This window comes from Theobroma umbraticum, unplaced genomic scaffold (assembly GCF_002168275.2).
Source record: "Theobroma umbraticum cultivar Fairchild unplaced genomic scaffold, ASM216827v3 scaffold_50.0, whole genome shotgun sequence".
Classification (NCBI taxonomy): Eukaryota; Viridiplantae; Streptophyta; class Magnoliopsida; order Malvales; family Malvaceae; genus Theobroma; species Theobroma umbraticum.
Genome location: NW_018397261.1, coordinates 4,583,417 through 4,606,454, shown reverse-complemented (window position 1 = coordinate 4,606,454; position 23,038 = coordinate 4,583,417). Strand labels below are relative to the sequence as shown.

Below are 23,038 nucleotides of genomic sequence, written 5' to 3'. Positions count from 1 at the left end.
AGATTGGAACGTGTCAGTTATAAGAATTCTACGAATCATATCCATCTATAGTTGAATTTAACAAGTGAAGCTGGATCTATTGTCATTTTATGTTTGGCTTCGTGACTGTCGGCTTTCATGGAGCGGATACCAGGGTTGGCTATAGGCAAGCATGCATATATTCGGACAGTTTATAATTTCTCTCAATATTTACCCTCTTGACATATTTAATAAAAGTGATATGGTGACAGGAAGACTTGGCTATATTCATGTCTCTCCTTACATCTCAAAACGTTAATCACACTGAAATATCTTGGGTTTCTGCTGCATATTTGGGTTACACAGAGACATTCCAATTTTCAACCGTTGTTCATTTATTACCAAGCCTTAGTACAACTATTTTCTTGGTTAATTGAAGTACGTTATATTTATCCAAAAAGGAGCAGCAGAGCTGCTACAAGAAAACCATCTGTACAAGCTGGACAACACCATCACTTAATCCCCAGTTTTCACAAGAGCAGCACTAGCAACATTCCTAAGCCAATTCAGAAAAATACCAACAAACAGCAAGTACAAGTAGCCAGCATTGAAGAAAATCACAACAGACAAGTCTTCCAAAAACACTTGGTTTCCTAAGGAGGAATAACAACAAACAGAGTCGACACTCAACAGCTTGTAAACTAGCTGCATTTTTGGAGCAAGCACATTCTTGAGTAACAGGCATTACCAGCTACATTGCAATACCACCATGTAAACCTCATCAACAATATCCTTACAATCAAAAAAAGAAATATGAAAAGTAACCAAAATCCTGTTTTAGTTCACGGAATTAGAAAGGTCTATGAATTTCTTCTTTTTTTTTATTTTATCTCCAAACATTTTTTTTTGAAAAAGAAAGGAATAGGGGTAAAATCCAAAAGCGCCCCCCCAATCACTTTGAAAGGTGGGGTTTTTATATTTAACCCAAAAGAATAGCTAAGAATTTCAAAACCCCACACGAAAAACAATGAATTCAACCAAAAACCAGAGAGGAAAAGCAATACTGGAGCACTAATAAACAGAACCCAACACTTAAAAAGCTCAAAAAGAGAAAAACAAAGAGAAAAGCAAAAATATACCATTTCTAAGATAAGAAAAAATCAACTGCAAACACCTTCAACAGACAAGATATGTAAATTCCTAGACATCCAAAGCAAAATCACCCAAAAAGGCCCAAACCTATAAATTTTTACTAAGACTGAAGAATAAATTGGCACTAAAATAGTCAAACAAGACTTGCCCAGGGAATCATGACATATTCTCAAACAAGAGTCAAATTCACAATAAAAAAGGAAAGCTTACAGCAGGGAGATGAAAAAAAAATTAGGCATAGAGTGATCAAATCATAACATATAGTAAACGCTAAAATCTGGTTCTTTTTGCAGACAAATCAACACATTAGAAGCAAAAAGAAAATCGTAATATTGTTAAATGTGGAAACAAGTAAGATAACCCGTCACAAATCAGAGAGAGGAAGGAAAGTCGAGGATAGCCCGAAATGGCTGGGAGGTGAGGGCTGCAGGAGACAGCTCCGAATAGAAGATGAGACAAAACCAATGGAGGTAAGCTGAGGGAGAAGAGGCGACAGAGGGATTTGTGAGTGAGCCCAAATTTGTGAGGGAGGCAAAGACGGTTTTGTGACTGAGTGAAAATTGTGTTACGTCAGCGAGCGGACAGTGGATGCCTAAAATATTTTAAACCTAAAATAAAATTTTAATTTTTTTTTAAAAAGGTTTTACCAGCAATTAGCTTTGAGTAACCATATGCACAGAAACGGATTGACAACAGGGCGCAAGGCAGTGCTTTTATTATCATTGAAATCAGAACCACGAGCTCTCCATGGTGGTTAGGTTACTACAGTTGTCTTTTTTGGGAGGAAATATGTCTATAATATTATTCAGCTTTTTCCAGATTTTGTGTCGGGCCAGGTGACTTTTCGGAAAGGATATATCATCACGATAATCACTTTCAGTGCCTCTTGCAAAGTGTAGGAAAAATACGAAGAAACAGAACGGAATGTAACGTAATTCAGCAATCTTCAGACTTCCAGATGGATAATTTTTGTCACGGGAGTACTCAAAAATTGAACTCAGATTTTTTAATAGCCGAAGGTACAACAAAAATTCTACGCCCTTGGTGTTTCAGAAGTTACGTTTGCAGTTAAAAGTGATAAGCACGCTTTAGCATATGATAAACTTCATATCCTCAAACCCACTCTATTTGGTTTTTGCTTCGAGGCAGGTAACAACTGTCTCATTTACACTCTTCAAATCATACATCTAATATTCAGAAAGTAAAACTAAAAAATGACCAAGAACCCAAGAATGTTTCAGCTAGGTAAAACACCAAAAAGCGCAAAATTTGCCCCAAGTGAAAACTGATTGATCACCAGCCACCTCCTTTTAAGTGTCACGCCTCCTTCTGCGAGGAGCAGCAGTGGTTTCTTCTTTCTCTTCCTCTTCAGCCTGTTCTCCACTGCTTCCTTGATCATTTGATGTCTCAGCGACCTCTGTTTTCTTCTCTACTCTTGGCTGCACACGGTTAAAAACAAATAGAGTGAGACAAACAGCAGCAAAAATCAGAAACATAAACATACAAGACCAGATTAAAAGGGTTCAAAAAACCTTACTTGCTTCTTGCCACCAAAAATGAGTTTGAAGAAAACCGTGAGGATAATCACCACAATAGAGACTAGGACACTAATGGTTAGGTTTGGTTGTTTCTCAGCCTTCTCAATGAGGTCCTAAAAGAGGAACCCAAAATTTCAGATGAAATCCACCAATGAGTTATTAATTCGCAAATGAAGATGCATATGAAGAGAACTTACAAGAATTTGAAGCTTGTATTTACTTAAGAAAGGAACATCAGCAACCTTGTATAGGACATCAAAGACCTTCTTCTGCAAGAGAGTAATTACCAACTTTTAAGTTTAAAAGTACAAGATTGACTAAGAATAGCAAAAACAAGTAAGCTTGCCAGTGCATTACCTGGAAGCCTGCAAGCCCCTCTGATCCAGCAGCTTCATCTTCAGCCTTCTGTTTTTCCTTCTCAACCTCAAACTTTGGCTTCCATGCAGTCTCCCGATATGACTCAGCAACCTTCTCGTTTTTAGCTATCAAAATATTGTCAAACAAAATTCCATCTTGCATTGTCCAAATCTCAATACCAATAGCAGCAATAGGCTCAAAGTTAGGCTTGTCAAGCTCAAAGTAGTTGGGGTTTGGAATCTCTTGAGGCTTCCATATTCCCTTGTAATTGGGGTTGTCAATTAGCTGGGGAGACCATTTTCCCTTGTAAGCTGGATTCCTCTTCATTGGCCTCTTCCATTCACCACAACCAGGGGCTGCATCACACTTTGGGTTATCAATTTTTGGGGCTTCCCACTCACCATCCTCTTCATCATCCCAATCTTCTGGCTTGGTTGCCTCAGGATCATCTATCTCCTCAGGCTCATCGTCTAACCATCCTTCCGGTTTCACAGCATCCACATCTTCAATTTCCATGGGTGCATCCTCATCCCAATCTTCTGGCTTCACAGCATTTGGATCAGGAATCTTTTGTCTCTCATCCCAGTCCTCAGGTTTCTTATCATCTGGATCAGGGATTGTCTTGGCAGGGATAAGCGGAGGCTCAAAATCTTCAGCTGAGAGGAAATTCGCCTTCTTCTTCTCCTCTCCATCAACCAGTATTCTAACCTCATTGTCAGGCTTCAAGATGGCAGTGTAGACATGAGTAAGCTTGTCAGATGGGACAGATGGTGGGTATTTAAGATGGTGTTCCACGTATTCTCCACTTTTAGGATTCTTATGCTTCAGTATGAAGTGCACCTTGTTTGTGGCCCCACATTTGTCAGGTCCAAACATGATAGAGTAAGGTGAGTCATTGTCAAATTCCTTAGGCTTCCATCCAGCCTCTTGAGGACGAAGATATTTCAGATATGCACCACCACATTCGAGTCCATTCTGGAGGCGAGTCTCAAATTGAAGCACAGTGGTTCCATCTGTGAGACTCAGGCTCATCAAGCTCATTCACTATGGCATACTTCCTAGCCTTCTCACTCACAAGAAGCCCGTAGTCGTCATGCCCTTCACTCTTAGAATGTTTCCATACACCTGCAACCCCAAAACCACATCAATGTATATTCTTCAACTCCCTACAACATCTAACAGGCCTATGGATATCACAGTTCCAAAAAAAAAAAAAAAAGCATGTCGATGTCACAAAGGATATTTTTACAACTGTCAAGACTACCTCAAACTTCAAGCATCTAATATTTGAACTGTGAGTGCAAGTGCACAATTTGGTAGATTAAATGGCCAAAAGACAAATTCCACAAAATTCCAGGACTGATGGTTGTTAATCAAAAAATAAATGACAAAATAATTCCTAAAACTGCATAAAAAAATTGATTGCCAATGATGGAGCAAAGTCAGATCATCTGATGCATTGCAATATAAGTAAAGCAATGAGCTTGAACACTAATAATCAGTATCTCACGTCAGGGTCAAAGAAATGGTAGATTATATAAATCATTTAAGTATCTTATCACAATCACCACTTGGTTAGAGATCCATCTTTGCAGCAGAGAAGTATGCTCTCTGCATACTTTGTTTCTTTAATTTTATATTATTAAAAAGAGCGTTCCCACTAAATCTAGTTCAACTGCAAAGGTCTACAAGGGTTCTCATCCTATTATTTAATATAAGGTATGTTTACTAGTTCTATTAATAAGCTCCACAATCAATAATTACTAAAAAATAACAAACCATAACGTCAGCCAACCCAATAAATCAACATTTTCAAACATCTAAAAAAACAACATGAAGAAAACAGAGCTGCAAAAGAACCCAGATCAACAAAAAGGAAACCTATAAGAAACCGTTCCACGAGAGAAATCCATAAATAGAAACAAAACCCTCACCTTTATAATCGTCTTTATCAGAAATGATCCATCGCCCATCAAATGACTCCTCAAATGAATCGTAAAACACCTAACACATACCCAGATAAAAATCTCATTACCACTTCTTACATATTCAAATATTCTTTAGCAATTCCAGGTAAAGAGAACTAAATTACCGCATCGTCATCAGCGGCGAAGCAGAGGAGCTGCAGCGAGGCGAAAGATATAAGCAGAAGAAGAGCAAAACGCCCCATCATCATCAATCGGAAAAACCCTAGCTCTGATGATGATTGATATCTTTCTCCTTTTTCTCTCGATCTGAATCTAAATCTAATCAAAGCTTCAAATGTGTCGTAGATTTTTATAGGTCTTCGCGATTCTGGTGTCGACTTGTTTCACCCAATGACGTTACATGCCACGTGAAATCAGCCAATCGGTGAGCGACACATAAGCAATCCAGCAAACTCTCTTATGTACGGGATTAGTATATTATTTTTTAATTGACTTCCGGAAACCTTTTATTCTTTGTTCCCCGGGCTTGACTGAGTCCAAAGGAGGAAAAGGTCAGGGTCAAGGCCCATTTGGTGGATATTTAATGGACCCAAAATGACCCGTTAGCAGAAATTTCCATTTCCATTTTCTTTTCCTTTTCCCTTTCTTTTATTACATTTCTCGCATAGTATGGTATTGTTAAAGTCCTATAGTTACCAGGCTGCTGGGCAGAGTAGTAAGTCCAATCCTGAGGTTGACTTAAGCTTTTTCAGATTGGTTTATTCATGGTAATTTGATAATATTTATATTTTTAATAATTTTATATAAATTTAATTGAATTGATCAAACATTTGCTTTTTCATGTATACTCTTCAAATTATATTATTTTTATATTTATAGATTTACAATTCGAAATCATTATATCATTCCTTTAATAAATTATTCAAAAAATCAATTTTTTTTGTTATCAAAGTGGAAATAAAAGTAAATGGATGATCATCCAACTCTCAAAGTCCCAAGTTAGTACAATTCTATATGCATGAGATCTTCGCTTATAGTATGAAGCAATCCTCAAAATTTCAAGTTTAATGAACTCATACTTAAAACATCACACACAGAAAAGGGTATACTATATTGGGTTTTACCTGTATATTTTGGCTATTTTTTAAATGAAATTCACCATTGAAGCCAGTTTTCAGCAGCTTGGAGTTAAGTGTCTGTCTCATGATCTTAGTAGCCAGCTAGCTTGGCATAGTAAGGTAACCTAATTTTCTTCATTTGAATTTGTTGGATAAGCCACCGTATGATTTCAAGGTTTCAAAGCATCTAGTGTGCATGAGGAACCCACAGATGATATTACAAAGGGGAAAGCTTAAGCCCATACGGGTTATAGCTGAACTATATACATATCCCTTTTCTTATGGCTCCATACAAACTTTAATCTAATTTCTGGCTGAACTTCCAAACTCTCTAAAATCAATACATGTTGCAACTGAGAGAAAAGGAGTGCTGCAGCAGATTAATGCGTTTGGTTTTTATAAAGACTAACTTCAGAATATAGTATTAATGAGAACTGCATGCATTTAGCAACTCAAAAGGTTATAATATTAGGGGCTGCTTAATAGCAGTATCTAATTTGCACATTATAATACGAAGCTGAGCTGAACTAAGATGAAAAGCTACCTGGTTCCAGCATAGTCATCAGATACATAATCGATCTTTGTGCTGATCACTCAAGTTACCCTTGCTGATGCTGATAGACTGAGAGCCAACATTCTATAACGCTCTCACCTCAACGGCTCCACCTGGAAATAGAAAAGAAGGATTGTCGCAGATCTACCAGAAGAGCCCTTGAGGGAGAGAGTTAGAGACCGTTGAGTCCCTGGTTGCCTCAGTTGTAAAGAGAAGGAAACAGAAAGGCAGTTGCTGAGAAAGAGAGTTGTGGGATTTATTTATATATGGAGATTCAAGTGAAAACTTGTCTCTAGCTGTCTCTTTTTTTTTTTTTTTGTGCTGTTTTTTGCCCCTTTTCTTGTTTCTTTGGTTCAATGCAAATGACTTCGACGAGACTCTTAAGGCTGAGGACGCTTTTTAAAACCAATATGTAAGCAACTTACAAAGAAACTTCCTGTTATTTTCTGACATGTTATGGAACTCCGCGAGGTAGAAAGAAAATAAAATTTTCTTTAATGCAGCGTCTTTGGTAACATTCTATGAAGTTGGAACAACCGTTGATGTGGTAGTAGATTATGGGATTAGTGCCTAGTCAGTTTGGATTCAATCAAAAGTTCTAAAAACAAAACGACAAGAAACACTCAATCTCAACGTAAGTAAATTTCTGAGATCTTTACTCGTGTTGCCAGAAGGTGTGATAATATTATACTCTACAAATATAGCACAGCACAGGGAGCTTATCGACATGAAATCTTCAAGAAATTAATGAGCAGCAATATGCCACATACACTAGCGAAATTGACCTTTAACCATCTCAAGGGTTGCAAGAAACTCCGTTGCAGGGGTGCCAAGAACAATTCTTCAGCCACAAAACAGATATTCCACTTCTCAACGTCGCACCCCCCTAAACTGTAACTACTGTTGGCGTGCATGTCAAAGTTCAGTTTATGCTACCTGTTGTGACTCCGAAACTTCCCAGGTTATGTAAGTAATCATTGTCGGAAAGCTCAACCACATTTAACAACAGATTGCCGATTTTGCACAAGGATCCCGCTTTTGTCGGTGATTGCATTTGGAATTTTTGGGTCTGCACCATCAGAGTTCAATGGCAAACTCTCTCTAGCCTTTCTTTGTGAGAGCCTACAATTACCGTGCAGCAAATAATACTTGTTAGCATGTTGAAGTTGGCAGCAGCTAGTATAACTGATACAGTCTTTTGATGACTTTACCGAAATCAAACTTGATATAGAATCTCCCATTTATCACAGATTGGGGATAGGGTACCCTCTTTTGGATGTAAGAAACAACAACCTTGTTACAGAAGCAGCAAGAGTATTCATCAGGGCAACATTGGGAGCCTCGGATTGACAAATTAATAAGTGCACAACAAGGAAAATGATGTTAATAAATTTGGCAGGTAAATGGACGAGCTAGTTAAAATAAAATCCTTATGATATCATCTATTTTAATTGCTAGCGAGGATCATTAAACTTTACCTTTTAACTCTATTCTTGAACAGATTAACTACCTGCGGACAGGATGACGCCCATGCTATATATATAGATAGGACAGGAAAGAAAAAAGCATTGCCTCCATTCATTAATGCAGCTGAATAATCAAAGATATGGTGCAATTCATGAGGAGTAAGCCTTCAGTCACCCTCGCGGGCTCCAATGGAGATATTGGAAGCCTTTGAGGGAAACTGGAACCTTCTCCGATTTCTTCAAAGTTTACTCAGACAAATTCCTGTCTATGCTCAGTTGCTTATACCTATCATAAACCTCCGGAGGGTTTATATAGGGATAACTGCCCCTATTTGCATCCTTTTACATTACTCCATTGCCTCTTGTATGCGAATAAATAAAGCTTAAGTAACGCAAATCTAACCATACATTATCTGTCTTTTGCTGATCACCAACATCTGTTGAAGTATTTTGTGTCAACGTACGGGATCTGTAGCCTTCAAATCTTTAAAGAATAAAAGGGTGATCTTAATTCATTGACTTATTCCACACTACAAGGGTCAAGTGAATATCTCATGCTTTTGTTTTGCAGGTCAACCTAACTGGATATTGAAGTTATTCTGCAATATAAATCATATCTTCTATCATAGAGCAAAAGGTGAGGCCACTAGAGCTGTATATATACCTGTCACTGTACACATGGAATCCTTAGCCGAACTGCCAGTTGAGGAAAAAGGCCATCACCCTCAAAAGTCAAAATCTAAAGTAACAGCAACATGCACATTGGATGAGAACTTGGCTGGAATCCAATCAATTATGTGCAACATAAGTAACTAATTAATTTGAGATTGAATCCGTTCACGAAAACCCCTGAAGGAAGCATAAGGTTTATATTGGTGCAGGACCATCTCTGGCCACTAATAATATGAAACATAGTTTGGTTTGCAGCCTATATGATGCTATGATCTTTCATAATTATTGAATTCGAATAGAAGTAGTTTCTTTCTATATGTCATGTTTTCCTAGCAGCAGGCGAAATGTTAATGCTCAGTTGCTTAAGATTTTCCTCTTAACTGTCATTCTGTCAATTTGCAGTCAGCATCTTTACTGAAATCTGCGAAATCACAAATCAAGCCAGATTAAATTCTAAAGAATCCTCTGGTTTCTTTATCTCTAATCTCGCTAGAATCAACATTATTGGCTCTTACCATGATAAGGTTGGTGGCAACAAATAGTCGACAGAATATATAGGCGTAATTGAGACACTAGCTGCCTAAGGAATGAATTCTCACGATGTTCAGCATCCACCTTGTCTTGTATAAATGGGTATCAATCAATATATATTTCAACCATTATTCTCCATGTGCTCCAAAGTAAAGATCAGACACTAACCAAAATGCGATAACAATTTTGTCAAACTCAAACCTGTCCACATATTTCTTTAAAATTTGTTTTTTATAAAAGTATGGACAGAAAGCCTCCGGCCCTGCATATTAGCAAGAGTCATTTAGAGCTTTAAGTGGTATAGTTTACCTATGCTATCTTAGTTATGGGCATGGCATTGAAGCCTGGAAATTTAAATGCTGGAGCTGGAAACTTGAACACTTCGCTACGAAGGTGTCACAAAATATCAAACATCGTCTGTTCCATGATTCATATGTAACTCCTTGAAGGTTTCCAACAGAAATGGAAATTGTTTGAATGACTCTTTTAAAGTTTAAAAGAGCAGGGTGTGGATAGGATACAGAGGATGTTGCTCAACTGCAAACGATTTGGGGGATGTTACAATCCTGCCAGACTGCACTCTCTTGTTGAATTTTGTATCAAGTACACTTTTTCAATGGAAAGAAGATTGATGAATCGATATAACTGAAGATTGAACGTACCACAATGTCAAGGTTCGATGCAGTGACAGCAGGTGGAAACCGGGGAGAGAACTTTAAAAAGCAGAATAAAAAGAATCTGCAAAACTGCAGTGAAAAACCACAAACTACCTCACCTAATTCAGTTCTGTTAATAATCAATTGCGTGGAACGAAGAAAATCATACGATGCAAAGAAACTCTGTTGAATTTCGCCAAACGGGCATCTTACGCATCCTGTGTAACGGTATCAAAGTACCTTACCGCGGTTGCTGACCATTTTTGAACGGTGAAGAGTAAGCAACATGCATCTGTTTTAGTTTGAAAGTTGAAATGCCTATGCTCCCTTTTTTTTCATCCGCAATGCAGTTAGGTCCATGTGAACAATGTCTTAGAGTCCCTGAAACTCTACCTCGTGTTTATGGATGGGTCAGATTTCGGCCAAGCCTATGGGTCCTCCCATTTTTCAAAACCAAGTCCATTTAATCTTTTATTTAATTATTATACTATTAATAAATAAATAAACTTAGTTTATATTTATTTATATATATATATTAAAAAATAAACATTAATATATTGTTTATTAATAAAATAATATAATTGAATCAGATCAACTTGATATTAAAAGTTTGCCAAACCTGCAATCTTGAACAGAAGGGATAATTCAGCTCGGGACACCTCTACTTATAGTGAACGAGTGAATGTAATTTGAACGGATAATTCAACTTTGGAAACCAGTACTTTTGAAACAGTTGGGACACAATACGATCTTACACCCCTCTAGGGTTCATGCATGAATATTCAAGAGAAGAATAAACACATACTAACTGTACACATACTAGAACAATGAAAAGTTATCTGAGAGGGAGGTGGCAGCCATCTGAGAAGAGGGTTGTGATAGTGGATGTGCAAGTGTGGGAGAAAAGTTACCAAGCCTTAACAAAGGCAGGCGGCAGAGAGGAGCAGCCATTGGAGAAGAGGGTTGTGATGGTGGATGTGCAAGTGTGATGAAGCCATTATCCTCTCTCCAAAAAATTAGTTTGATGGAAAGTGCAGCACCACCCAAAACTCTCTTACCTGTCCGATTTGAAATTTTTGAAAGCAATTCACTTCTTTCCTTGTGTGGATTTTTTGAGATCTTTGGAAGCACCTACCTACTACTTCCTTAGGAGATTTTTTTTGGAAATTTTGAAAGCATTTGTCTACCTAATTTTTTCCTCAAGCGTCGTCGTGGACCACCTTAACTAGGTGAATAGATTGTTGTTTATTATAGGTTTCTATTTTGATATATTTTTTGAATTTTCAGTCAGGACTTAGGCATGTAAAGCCATGGCCTAGAGATGTAAATAAGTTGCTATTTTTAGCCAACCCAATCCCGAACAGCCAACGGATGCAGAAGCAAAAGAAAAAGGAAAGTATTCTTTATTAAGAAAAAGCTCTCATATCCTTATTGGTCACAGGTTTCCTAGAGATGTAAATATTTTGCTGAATTTTCAACCAAGATATTTTCTGCATTTTCAACAAGGACCTGGGAATGTAAATGGACTGTTATTTTTAAGGATGTAACTAGATTGTTGTTTTGAACCAAACTCAACCAAAGTCTAATAATATAAATTGGTTGCTATTGTTGTTATTTTATATATATATATATATATATTAATATTATATATAATATTTCAAAAATTTATAATTTGTAAGATTCAAATTTTTATCATTTTACAACTTTTACCATCTTAACTAATTTTTTTCATCAATTAATAAATATAAAATTAAAATTTTATATTATTTCTAATTTTTAAATTATTATTTGAGTTATTTAATCTAATATTTAACAATTTCAAATAATTAATAAATAGTATTATATTATTAGAATTTAATTTTAAATAATATTTTTTATTTTATTCAAATTTTAATAAATTTTAAATACTTTTTCAAGAATTTCAAATAAAATACCTAAAAATATTAATATTTTATCCGTTTACATCTCTACATCCCTATCTAAGAATGATTATAATTTGACTTGAAAAATCCTCAAGCTAAAACGTGAAAAGGGTATCCTTATCCGAAATTAGCTTAAATACTACTAATACTACCTATCTATCATGTAGCAACAACTACTTTCATTTATCCCATGTATTTCTATCATATTCAATATGGTACCAAAATAGAAGTAAACACACGATATTAGCCCCTTTGTCTTTTCTAAAGACGGGTAACCACTCCACAATCAGACCACAACGACAATTGATTAATCCATACTTACCTAAATATCAGTTATATTTACGAAAAATTTTATGAGTTTTCTTTGGTAATTGGTTTTTTTTACCTAAATGTGTGTAATACTGCCTCTTTAATTTGCTATCGATTCTTCATGGAGAGTGGGGATTCGAAAGACTGCTCCAGAACAGGCAATGACAAGACATATAACACATCTTCATTATCAACAGTCCATCCTTATCCTATACAGCTTGATACCAACTTCAAAAAGATATCAGCCTCCGAGCAAGTGAAACGACGGCTTATCTTATAACACAAAACAACACTAGCCAACCATCATACAGCTACATCAGGTCATGAGCCACAAGGAGAGAATCTAGAAATTTCCCCTTCCCTCATTGAACCAGGCAGGAAAAAAAAAAAAAAGATATTTGTTTTGTATTGTACGGTAATTAACCATCTAGAACACGAAATTTGGGATCAACACCAACTGATTTCAGAGTTTCAGCCCGAGGCACAGGCACGCGAGTGAAAATATCACGGCGTGTAGAGTCATGAACGGCAGAGTCAGAATCATTTTCCTGAAAGTGGGTAACTTTCCTGAAAAACGACTGCTTGAGGAACTTATCAGCTTCGTCCAGCACGCGATCAGGGTCCTCCACCTCCGGCAGAGTCTCCCTTCTTTTCTTGCTCACCCGCACTTGTGGCGAGTTCTTCAGCTGGTGCAGTGCCGTTTTAAGCCCCAGGGTCACTGACAGCGTTATCATGCCGAACGCTACGTAGACAGGCACGAAGTCACCCCTCACTTGCTTTTGTGGCTTCACATCTTGACCGTAACCAAAATCGGCCGTTGGTGCGTATGACTTCATCTTTGGTGGGGTTGAGGTTGCATAGGTTGCCTTTCCTCCTAAGCGATTTGCTAACTGCTTCAAATAACCCTGCAATCATGGAGCGAATTTTAATGAAAACCAAGACGAAAATAAAAAATGAAAACATGAAAAGTTGTTCTTTAAACAATCACTTACAATCGATCTAAATGCCATGATTTGCTCCGGAACTGACAGACACCAAGCTTTTTGCTCGTATTGTGCTAGTAGCTACTACAGAAACGTTTTTTGTGTTGATGATTGCTTGGTGGTGGGAGATTCGTTAGGAATCCTAGACATTTATACTAAAGGTGACCAAGGTGCAGAGAGCTGGAGAGGATTCTGGAGCCACGTCTCAGAGCACAGAACTGAACTGACACCTGTCTAGATTTACAAGTGTACACCTCAAGGGTAGAAGCCTCCTGAAGCGGCACGTCATTCAATTACAATTTTCTGTTTTTGCCATTATTTTTCTTCTGTTTGCTTTTGATTTTTCCTTCGGGCCAGTAAGATACGAGGCCTAATTGTCCATGCTCTGACCCAAATAAAGCTCGTCGGCCATCCAGTCCTCATTTTGCCCGCTTCATCTCTCAAGATATTTTCCTTGGTCCTTGTCTTTACGATCGCATCCGGAATTTCACTTCAATCGTGTTAGGGATGGGTGGAGAGGAGAAATTGAAAAAGCTAGAAAAGGAACCCAAAAAAAGGGGACAAAGGTTGTTACGTGATCTATAGTGCTTGGGGTCAAGTCCAACCGATTTCATTACGAGGTTTGTAAGCAAAAGCTTCACCTATCCATGGAAGGGATCATCGTCGGGCGCGACATACTCTACTCTGACTAGGCCGTTTGCAATCACCAGCCATGTATCACAACATAGAACTTCTGTTACGTGTCCGGAGATTGTCAAGTGTTACAACAGGAACAGTACCTTCATTGATGTTCTCGCGACTTGGTCCATTTACTAAAACCAGGTAATGGGGTAGGGTTGGTGAAGAAATTTGAGGTGTGCATCAAAATGCGTGAACGGCAGGATTCGAACCTGCGCGGGCTGAGACCACATGATTTCTAGTCATGCCCGATAACCATTCCGGCACGACCAACGGATTTGATTACGACGTCCCTGGTTACTAAATTGATCATGTCATTAACATTATAATTCGCTTACCACTTCCGCAAACCTGGGAAACTCGTGTGACAAAGGGGGAACGTTGGTCGTGTCTGTCCAAACCCACCTGGATGGCGACTGCAACTTGACTGCTTCGTTTGCATGTCTATTTTGCTTCGGTCTTCGCTTTTTCAACCATTCATCTACTTCCTTTCTCATCAATATTCACCCCAGTAGTCGATCGTCAATCTTAATATATTATCGATCTTGACATCACTACATCTATATGTTTATAATTTCATTGTACAATTTAGAAAGCAAGTCAATGAAGGTCGAGGAAACTCGTCCATCAATTGCCTCGTCCAATGACTAACCTTACTTTTACTTCTAATTTCTGGACATAAACAAATTTAAACATCTTCTAATTATTTACATCTTACAGATCTTTCGATTGAGTATACGATAGATTTTGATCTCAATAATTATTAAATTTTAATTCTATTATTTTCCGATTATTATTGTAAGAACACTTTTCATAAATTTTTTATCAACCTTTTCCTTTGCAAATTATGAAACAAATACTTAATTTGTTGACCATGCAAACGTTATTGTGATGGGGGTCACTGTGTAAAAATACAAACCAATAAAGTTGATCTAATTATATATGTGATTAACCTTGGCTAGTAAAACAAATATCTCAGAGGGAAATGGATGAATTAAACTCCTAATTAGACGTCCTTACCTCTGTTCCAAAAAGCTAATTAATTTTGTTCACGATTCAAACGTTCCACACCACCTGTCTCAACTTTGAAGAAAAGAGATGAGAATATATCCAAGCTCTTCAGACTTCAATTATTATTCCCAAGGGACCAAATAATTAGCTTAATTTAATGAATTAGAGTTTCTAATTAGAAGATATAAAGTTGTTTCTATTCTTTGTTTGGTATACGTACATTTCTTTCCACATATAGCCACCTAATATCTCCCACTAAACTGGATTTAGTGCCAATCGACGCATAGATTCTCACACCCCATTTTCAAATGGGGTAAGAAAACTAATAAGTGGACGGTGCAAAGCGTTTGTACCTTTATATTTGAAAAGAGGAAGGGCATATCTCCTTCCATGTTAGACTAGTATAATATTTTCTTTCCTTTCTTGCCATGGCTGCTTTAACCACCTTTCCATTTCTTTATAGTTTCATTCCCTTCTCTGGAGAGGGAACCCTCCACCTGTTGCGTGACCTTTTCCTCTCCATCATTTTTTGGTTCTATCTTTTCTCCACATGGCATGACGAGGCTCCTATCATGTTGTTTAACTTGTTAATTAGCAATCCATGTAAATCTTCGTTTGATGGACGGTTGAAATGAGATGAGATGAGATGAGATGAGATAGATGGTGATGAAAAGACTCGGGACATTAATAAATAAAATCCATGAGTATGTATGTAAGTAATAATATTAATTAGTACCTAACATGATGATTTGGGTAAAGTAAAAGAATAATAATTTATTCTTAGTGGAAGATAAGATGACCCAATGAGAGAATAATACGACGGGACCATTGCAAATTTGACACTCTTGGCTGATCCGTTTTCTGTTTTCTTCCATCCCTTATTCTTTAAAAAGAAGAAACAAAACCTCAAAGATTGAGCTTTTGACACCTGTCCAACAGGCTCCAAGGTCTTTATAAACATGGGGTGCTGCAAGAAAATGACAATGCAATCTGTTCTTATTTCTTCTATCTGAGCTCTGAGCTTTGAGCTTTTCTGCCCAAAAATGTGGAGAAGAAGGAAGAAGAAGAAGACAACTATAGAGCACTATTGCATGTCTTGGATAATATTGCCCTCTTCTTCCTCCTAGAGGATACGAAGGGGCCAAAGGCAAGTCATAAAGGCAAAGGGAAGGCCATGCCTTTCTTCCGGAATTTTACTTTTCTTATGTTTCTTCTTCACTCTTGCGTCTGAACTAGAAATTCAGATCAAATTGAGCTTTTGAAGAAAAAAAAAATAACACAACCCGAACAATTCAAATACTATCAGATTGAGTTGTTCCAAGCTGTTTGATATCCACTGTTTGTTTGCAAACTGGTTGCTTGCAACGTTACCTTTGCCATTATATTCTGCTCTTTCCGTTTCCCGTGGTACAGAGATGTTTTCAGACTCAGCTTTCTTAGCTGAGTAAACAATTTGAAATGTTTGACCCTGCGAAAAGGATCACCTGAGTTGTTGCTTCAGTGCAAGGAGTTTCAGCTGACGATTGCTCGTTTGCGAGGTGGAAGGCGCTAAATTGGGGTTGCGAAATGAGCAGTAGGGCAACCTTGGGCTTGTTTCAGGGTATGAATAAATTGTTTCACATGGACATGCTATTGTACACAACATTCTCGGTTTCACCAGTTGTTATCTTAGTCTCTAAACCAAGTTCATGTTCCACATGTTTTGCGGGTAATTCGTGGCACTTTCATTTCATGTCTTAAAATGTGTTGGCAAATATGTGCATTGCTGCCCCAGTGTGCAGGACAAAATCTCTAGCTTCTTTCACGCTAAAAGAAAAAAGTCAACCAAAGTCATGAAAAGCAAGGAACTTAATTATTCCAATCTCACTCAGAACATCACTTCATGCGGGCAGGAGCAAGACATGCAATTTCGTGATTTCGTTTGTTCCTTGCCTTTTTTCTATTCAAGCCACACTTAAGAGTTAAGCTTTTTAAGGGGTGTTCCTGTGTGCGTACATGCTACTGCACAAACAAGCACATGCTGAAGTCAAAACACATAGGCAAGTTGCCTATGGCACTTCGCAGAATCAATAGAATCCTATAAAAGTTCTCAATGCCAAGCCCTTTTTTAAGCAGCAATCAACCATGATATGTAACATCATCTTATTTTCATGTTAAATGGATAAGTTCTGTAAAACCGGCATAACACCAGTTATATATATCAACAATCCCATTAAATAAGGCTCCTTCTTAACAAAGAACCATTATATTTAATCCTTAGCTACTGAAAGTTTTCACCACAAACACAATGCATAGTAAATGCAGATCAATCTTTTTTCTAACCTATAAAATAAATCAATATCCATGAGAGACTCTTGTATCTGACATAAAGACATCATGAACAAAAGAGAGAGAGAGAGAGAGAGAGGTAAAGAAGAAGAAATGAATAGTATGATACCTATCACCTGGAAGTAAGACATAATTATGCCATTTAAACCCGATTCTCAACATTTAGTTTAGATAAGCCGAGAACTTTTTTTTTACTACAAAACTATGCACCCCATTCTCTGAAGGGAATTATCACCTACCATATAACTCAAAAATCATATCACCTACTTGTTTGATTATCTTATTATCGTTATATTCATCATCACCTCTACTTTCCTTTCTGCAATAAACTTAAGATCACTGGGCCTGACTACAGAACTTCCCTAGCCAAGATCTAGACTCTTTTTCATAGCCTCATAAACCAAATATGTAATGCTTGCAGCTGGGACAACTTTGAGAAGATTAGGAAAGAGTCCTTTGTAGAAACCTCTATAACCTTCATTCTGAAGCGTTCTCCAAAATACATCAGACATTCCCTTATACGCAGCAGCAGAGGTAGTGCGTTGAGCTTGCAGTCTGGGAAAACAAAAAAAGCTAAATGTCAGCACTAAGCAAATACAACAAAAATGAGGATCACATATCAAAACCATTGCATGATGTGGATGAACCCAAATTATCAGAAAAAAGGGACTTGTACACTTCAAAATCATACCTCATTCTTTTTTATTTGAAAGTTAAAATCATACCTTGTTCTAATAACCTGCAAGGGATAAACACAGGTTGCTCCTAGAGCTCCTGAAACTGTTCCGCAACCTAGTTGCACAAGAGGACCAGGGTCTTCTACAATTAAAAAAACAAATCATCAAAAAGCAAATTGAATAAAATATCCAGAAGAAACTCCCAAGTTAATGAAAAATAAGTAACCAAAAAACAAAAGAAAAAAACCAATTAGAAGCCCAAAACACAAGAAGCTGACAGAAAAGTACCACCATCTTGAAGAATATATGTCCTTGAAAAATCTTTCAAGGTCTCATAGGCAGCAAGGTCGATGCCAGCATACGGGATAATCCCAAGAAGAGATGGCACAAGACCTTTATAAAATGCTCGAGGTCCCTCCTGAACCCATATATCCCTAGTTAGTTTCCCCAGCTTTGGAGCCCTTCCACCTTCAGAAGCACTAGTCTGCAACCGAGTTTTTACAAGATCCATTGGATAGATAGCAGATTGTGCCACCGCACCTGCTACGCCACCAGCAATAAGTCTCCCACTGGCACCTATATCACCCTTCTTATCCCCCATACTGTCTCCTATTACATTCTTTAACATTTCATATGCATAGAACTTGATTGCACTTTCAGGTGCTACCTTCACAACATTTAATCCATTACCTCGAAAAAACCCCAAGAGACCATCTCGCTTCCATATCTTCTTTACAGCTGGCACAATACAAGCACGTGTAGTCTGCACTTGCAATACCACCTTAAGGCGATCAAGAGGAGCAGTAGCAGTACGAGAAGCTGCTCCTGCTATTCCTCCTGCAATAAAATATTTGCTTCTCTTAACATGCTTACTGATTCCTTCAGGAATAACAGCCTGTTCTCCAATATCTACAAGGCAAACCCTTTCCCAATGATGATAGATGTTCTCAATAGTAGCTTCATGAGGATAGAGTAGAAGGAAATCTCTCCATTCTTCGAAAGTTATAATCCCATTATTGTCCTTGTCAACATGCTCTACAAAACGAGCAAGCTCCTCATCATCAATTTCAATCCCTGCAAAATACAAACTGCCAGGGCTTATAAGATGAAAACAACTGTTTCCTTGCAATCATGGGAACTACCAGCCCTTCCACATGAACCATTTATAAGAACTAAATCAGAAAAATCATGATGCAAGGAACTATCCTGCATTTTTATTGGATAAGTGTATATTCAATAAGGAAGCACTTCCTTTAAGCCCACAAAGTACAACCACAGGTCAAGTACCATAGAAGAATTCCACAGCTTCCCAATCTCTTTAAATCCCAAATTATGACTCCAAAAAGTTTAGAGGCATAAAAGAACAATCATGGAGGGAAGCACCAGATTCATCATTAACATGCACAAGTCCAAGTCTGCGACATGTTTACTCATTTTGTAAAAAAACCAACAGAAATATAAATATATAAGCATAAGAAACTGTCCCAAGCATCAAGCAAAATAACTGACATGTAAACGTTATAACAACAAGAAACTGTCTCAAGCATCAAGCAAAATAAACCGACACATAAGTTTTATATCAACAAGAAACTGTATCGACTATCAAGCCAAACAAACTGACCCATGACATGAGTATACAAACAAGACAGTCTCCGATATCAGGCCAGACAAACACTCCCCTTCAGTGGTGGCAACGTTCCCTAAAAAGCTCACAGAGAACCTTCGGTGCCAAACCATTGGACTAATTGAGGTACCTCAACAAATGCACATGCATTCATAAAAGAAACATAAAATCACAGATTCACATTTAACATAGATTTTTGAGAAAAGAAAACAGTTACTAGCACTCCTCTAAAATAGAATGAAACCAAAGTTCAGATTTCGGCATACCAAAACTTTGGTTTCAGAAAAGTTTGTAACTAAAAGAGCACATCTTTGAGCAAAAAAAGGACACCAGACTTAAAAATGCATTCAAAGTCCTTTCTTCTTCTGTTGTTTTAAGAACTGAAATAAGATAAGTTTAACATATCCACACAATAGGAAACTCATCTGGCATATGAAGCTTTATAGCCTCTCATAGTCTTCCATTGAGACACTTCAATGTTAATTTCAAACAAAGGCTTTGCTGTAACAAACTGGTGGAGGCAGCTTCCTAACACCTATGCATAACCTCTTCCAAATTCCTTTCCAAATTTGAACAAGACATTACATACCCACAACTCTATATTAACAGTTAAAATACAGTTCAGGTAAGCTCTACAACGATCTCCAATGTTAAGGTCATGGTTTATATTTCTGTACTGCCATTTGCCACTCCAAAGGCCAAGTGACACAACTGTCAACATAAACTGACATCTGACAGAAAGTGGAAGACATCCAATTATACTTCCATTATACATACGTTTTGATATAAACTACAGACCTGATAAATATGACGCAATCCATTTAGCATCAATTATTTCAAAAATTTTACCTAAGATAAACAACATTTCATTGGCCCTAAGACTGTCTCATTCAAGCTTGTTATCCAGGAACCCACACCAAAATCTCAAAATATATCTAGATAATGAAAATAATTATATGTGTTTCACCCCAGAAAAGATTTTAAGCACCAAAATATCACAGAATGAATTCAACCTGCCACCAACAAAAAAAGAAAAATGTGCTTCTGCAGTCACCCATCATTGAGCACAGCAGTTTTCTATTTTTAATCACTTTAATTAGTCTCCAGGGAAAGTTAGCCAATTGGTAATTATTAGTAAAAGATTTTGTACAAAGTAAGAACATAAAGTTCTAGTGTTTAATTAGTTCATGTGCTGACTGTTGCCGAACAAGAAACCGCACCACAAATTCTCTTGCAAACAACACAAACATACGGGTAGAAATCATATTTCAATCCAAACTAATGCTTTGGGATAAATTACTAGTTAATGCTATCTACTTTTTTTACATGTACCTAGCAGCGGTTCCAATTACAAGCAATGCGAAAGCAAGTTCTCCAATCTCGCAATGATTGCAAGTGCTTCCACTGAAAAGGACATTAAAAAGACTGAAAGCAACATACAGCTTCTCAATTTATAAGCAAAAAACCACAAGTTGTCCAAACTTTTTATTGATTTCACTATCAACCTAATCAATGCAACCACCTCAACCAAACGAATCAAACATATCAATGTAAGAGAAATAAAACTAAGAAATTAAAAAACAAAGAAGTCCAATTATAAAATAATAGTAAAGAGCATAGTATACCAGCCTTAACAAGCGCATCCCAAAGCTCCTCAGGCAAAATGCACCCATTGTGCTCCACATCAATAGCTTGGAAAATCCTATAAAGTTCAAGCTCCTTATCATCCATATACCTCTTAAACTCGTGATAATCCACGCGCCCATCTCTGTTTGCATCACAAACTTTCAACAGATCTTTGGCGTACTTATACTCAGCCGGAATCTGCAAAGCAGAGAGACCCTTTTCGATCTGGGCATAATCCAAATTTCCCACATTGGCTGCATCAAAAAAATTGAACAAACTCCGAATCCTCAAGTCCCTTTCCTCCTTGGTCTCACGTAATGCTAAAAGAACATGATCCATTGAGACAGGTCCGGGTTTTTTGACCGGGTTGCAGCATCCGGGTTTGGACTTTGCCTCCATTTTAGGCAAGCCTACATGCTCCACAGGCCCTGCTGCCCCAGACATAACAAGAAAAAACGACAACGTTTCAAACTACCTCGGCAAATTTCACCTATTTTTCCGCGAATGCTGTGCCTTGGGGTTGCTCTTCTTTTCTGCAAACATGGAGAGTTGGAAAGAAAGAGATCTGTCGTATAAGATTGGGAATAAATAAATAACATAAAAAGCGCCCCTTGTTTTCTTCTGTTTTTTGAGGGAGAGTAATATACCCAATAATCAAATAGGGGGAGGATCCAAAAATTTGACTCGAACTAGCGAGAAAAAGAGGACAAAAGATGCAGACTTTTCTTTGGTTAGAGAAGAGAAGGTCAAAAAGAAGGAAAAAGGGAGTCAAAATCCCAAAGGAACAGGCTTATTACATCAAATAAATGACCTTCATTCAAAGGTTTATTAATGGGTTTTCATTTTTCCTTCCGGGATCAACCCATCGTAGAAGCAATATTAATAGCAGATTTAAAGAAGGAAAAGGGAAACCAGCGGTTCCAAGCAAGAACATGCGGGTGAAAAACGGAAGGTAAGGAGAAGGAAGAGATCGATTGTTAAAGTGATTACAAATTGGAAAAATACACGTGCAAGATTATTGAAGGTAGAAGAAGGGTGTGGTTCCAGAGAATGAGATAACACGCCTTGGCCTCCAAGCTCTAGATCTTCCAAGCTCCTTTTTGTGGGCTTTGAGCCAAGTCAATAGTCAGAAACACAGAGATTAAATTTCTGGGCTCCGTTTGGTTTTTTCTTTTAACCTTGCTCTCTTCCTCTGTCTACGGTGATTCAAGGAAGAAGAGGCTACTAGAGGGAAGAAAGAAAGATATTTTATCTCATCTTTTCATTTTTAATTTTAAATTGATTAATTACGAAATGTCTTTTTTTTTTCTCTCCTTAAATTTGGCTGGGGAATGGCTGTGCCTACTTTTTGCTCCTGCCTTGTTTGGAAATTTCGCTATTCCTCTTTTTTATCCAAGTCTTGAGTAAATCTCAACTAAGATTTTCAACATATTTTTAATTTATTTTTGTATATATAATATTTTTAAAACATTATTAAATAATTTAAAAAATTTTTATATATTAAATTAAATTTATATATTTTTATTTTAAAATAAATAAATTTATATAATTAAATTAATTAATTATTATTAATTAAAATAATAATATTATTTTTATATTTAATATAACGTTAACATAAAAAATAAAAAATATTATATATATATTCACACATGAATTTTACATTTTTATTTACTATAACATGTTACGTTAATAAAATAATAAAACATAAAATAACAAATTAAATAAATATTAATTAATTATTAATTATAAAAAATTATTTAACATAAAATAAAAATATAACAATTTTTATTTTATAAAAATTTGCCGAAAATTTTTTTGAAGTATTATATATATTTTTTCATCCAAAAGTGCCTTTAGGAATTGATATGGGCTACTTGCTATGGATCAAAAGTTTTTCGTCACAGTAGGATAACCTTTTGTGAATTTTTTTTTAACCATTATAAGGTGCCAA

The 23,038-nt window shown here is 36.9% G+C and overlaps 3 protein-coding genes and 1 non-coding gene across 7 annotated transcripts; all 4 read right to left on the bottom strand.

Annotated features, from left to right (window-relative positions):
• Positions 1 to 2,204: 2,204 nt before the first annotated feature.
• LOC110418324 (calnexin homolog) lies at positions 2,205 to 5,009 on the bottom strand. 2 transcript variants are annotated; one of them, XM_021431018.2, is made up of 5 exons: positions 4,940 to 5,009; positions 3,006 to 4,130; positions 2,846 to 2,917; positions 2,648 to 2,761; positions 2,205 to 2,549 (listed from the first exon to the last, which is right to left on the bottom strand). In XM_021431018.2, exons 2-5 carry the CDS (start codon positions 4,044 to 4,046, stop codon positions 2,421 to 2,423), a joined length of 1,356 nt encoding a protein of 451 aa, XP_021286693.2. In that variant the 5' UTR covers positions 4,047 to 4,130; positions 4,940 to 5,009; the 3' UTR covers positions 2,205 to 2,420. The 2 variants fall into 2 exon arrangements, with proteins under 2 accessions (XP_021286693.2, XP_089639921.1); XM_089783795.1 differs by lacking the exon at positions 4,940 to 5,009 and having other exon boundaries at positions 3,006 to 4,038.
• Positions 5,010 to 12,327: 7,318 nt separating this feature from the next.
• LOC110418458 (NFU1 iron-sulfur cluster protein) lies at positions 12,328 to 13,490 on the bottom strand. The gene is made up of 2 exons (XM_021431193.1): positions 13,153 to 13,490; positions 12,328 to 13,065 (listed from the first exon to the last, which is right to left on the bottom strand). Exons 1-2 carry the CDS (start codon positions 13,168 to 13,170, stop codon positions 12,580 to 12,582), a joined length of 504 nt encoding a protein of 167 aa, XP_021286868.1. The 5' UTR covers positions 13,171 to 13,490; the 3' UTR covers positions 12,328 to 12,579.
• A 522-nt stretch (positions 13,491 to 14,012) lies between these two features.
• On the bottom strand, positions 14,013 to 14,095 carry TRNAS-AGA (transfer RNA serine (anticodon AGA)). The gene has a single exon. It is a non-coding gene; the product is annotated as a tRNA-Ser (tRNA).
• A 3,145-nt stretch (positions 14,096 to 17,240) lies between these two features.
• Positions 17,241 to 22,128, bottom strand: LOC110417538 (calcium-dependent mitochondrial ATP-magnesium/phosphate carrier protein 2-like). 3 transcript variants are annotated; one of them, XM_021429923.2, is made up of 5 exons: positions 21,735 to 22,128; positions 21,087 to 21,620; positions 18,126 to 18,911; positions 17,886 to 17,979; positions 17,241 to 17,715 (listed from the first exon to the last, which is right to left on the bottom strand). In XM_021429923.2, the coding sequence occupies exons 2-5, from the start codon at positions 21,529 to 21,531 to the stop codon at positions 17,523 to 17,525; spliced, it is 1,518 nt and encodes a 505-aa protein (XP_021285598.1). In that variant the 5' UTR covers positions 21,532 to 21,620; positions 21,735 to 22,128; the 3' UTR covers positions 17,241 to 17,522. The 3 variants fall into 3 exon arrangements, with proteins under 3 accessions (XP_021285598.1, XP_021285597.1, XP_021285600.1); XM_021429922.2 differs by having other exon boundaries at positions 21,087 to 22,128; XM_021429925.2 differs by having other exon boundaries at positions 17,886 to 17,976; positions 21,087 to 22,128.
• Positions 22,129 to 23,038: the final 910 nt, after the last annotated feature.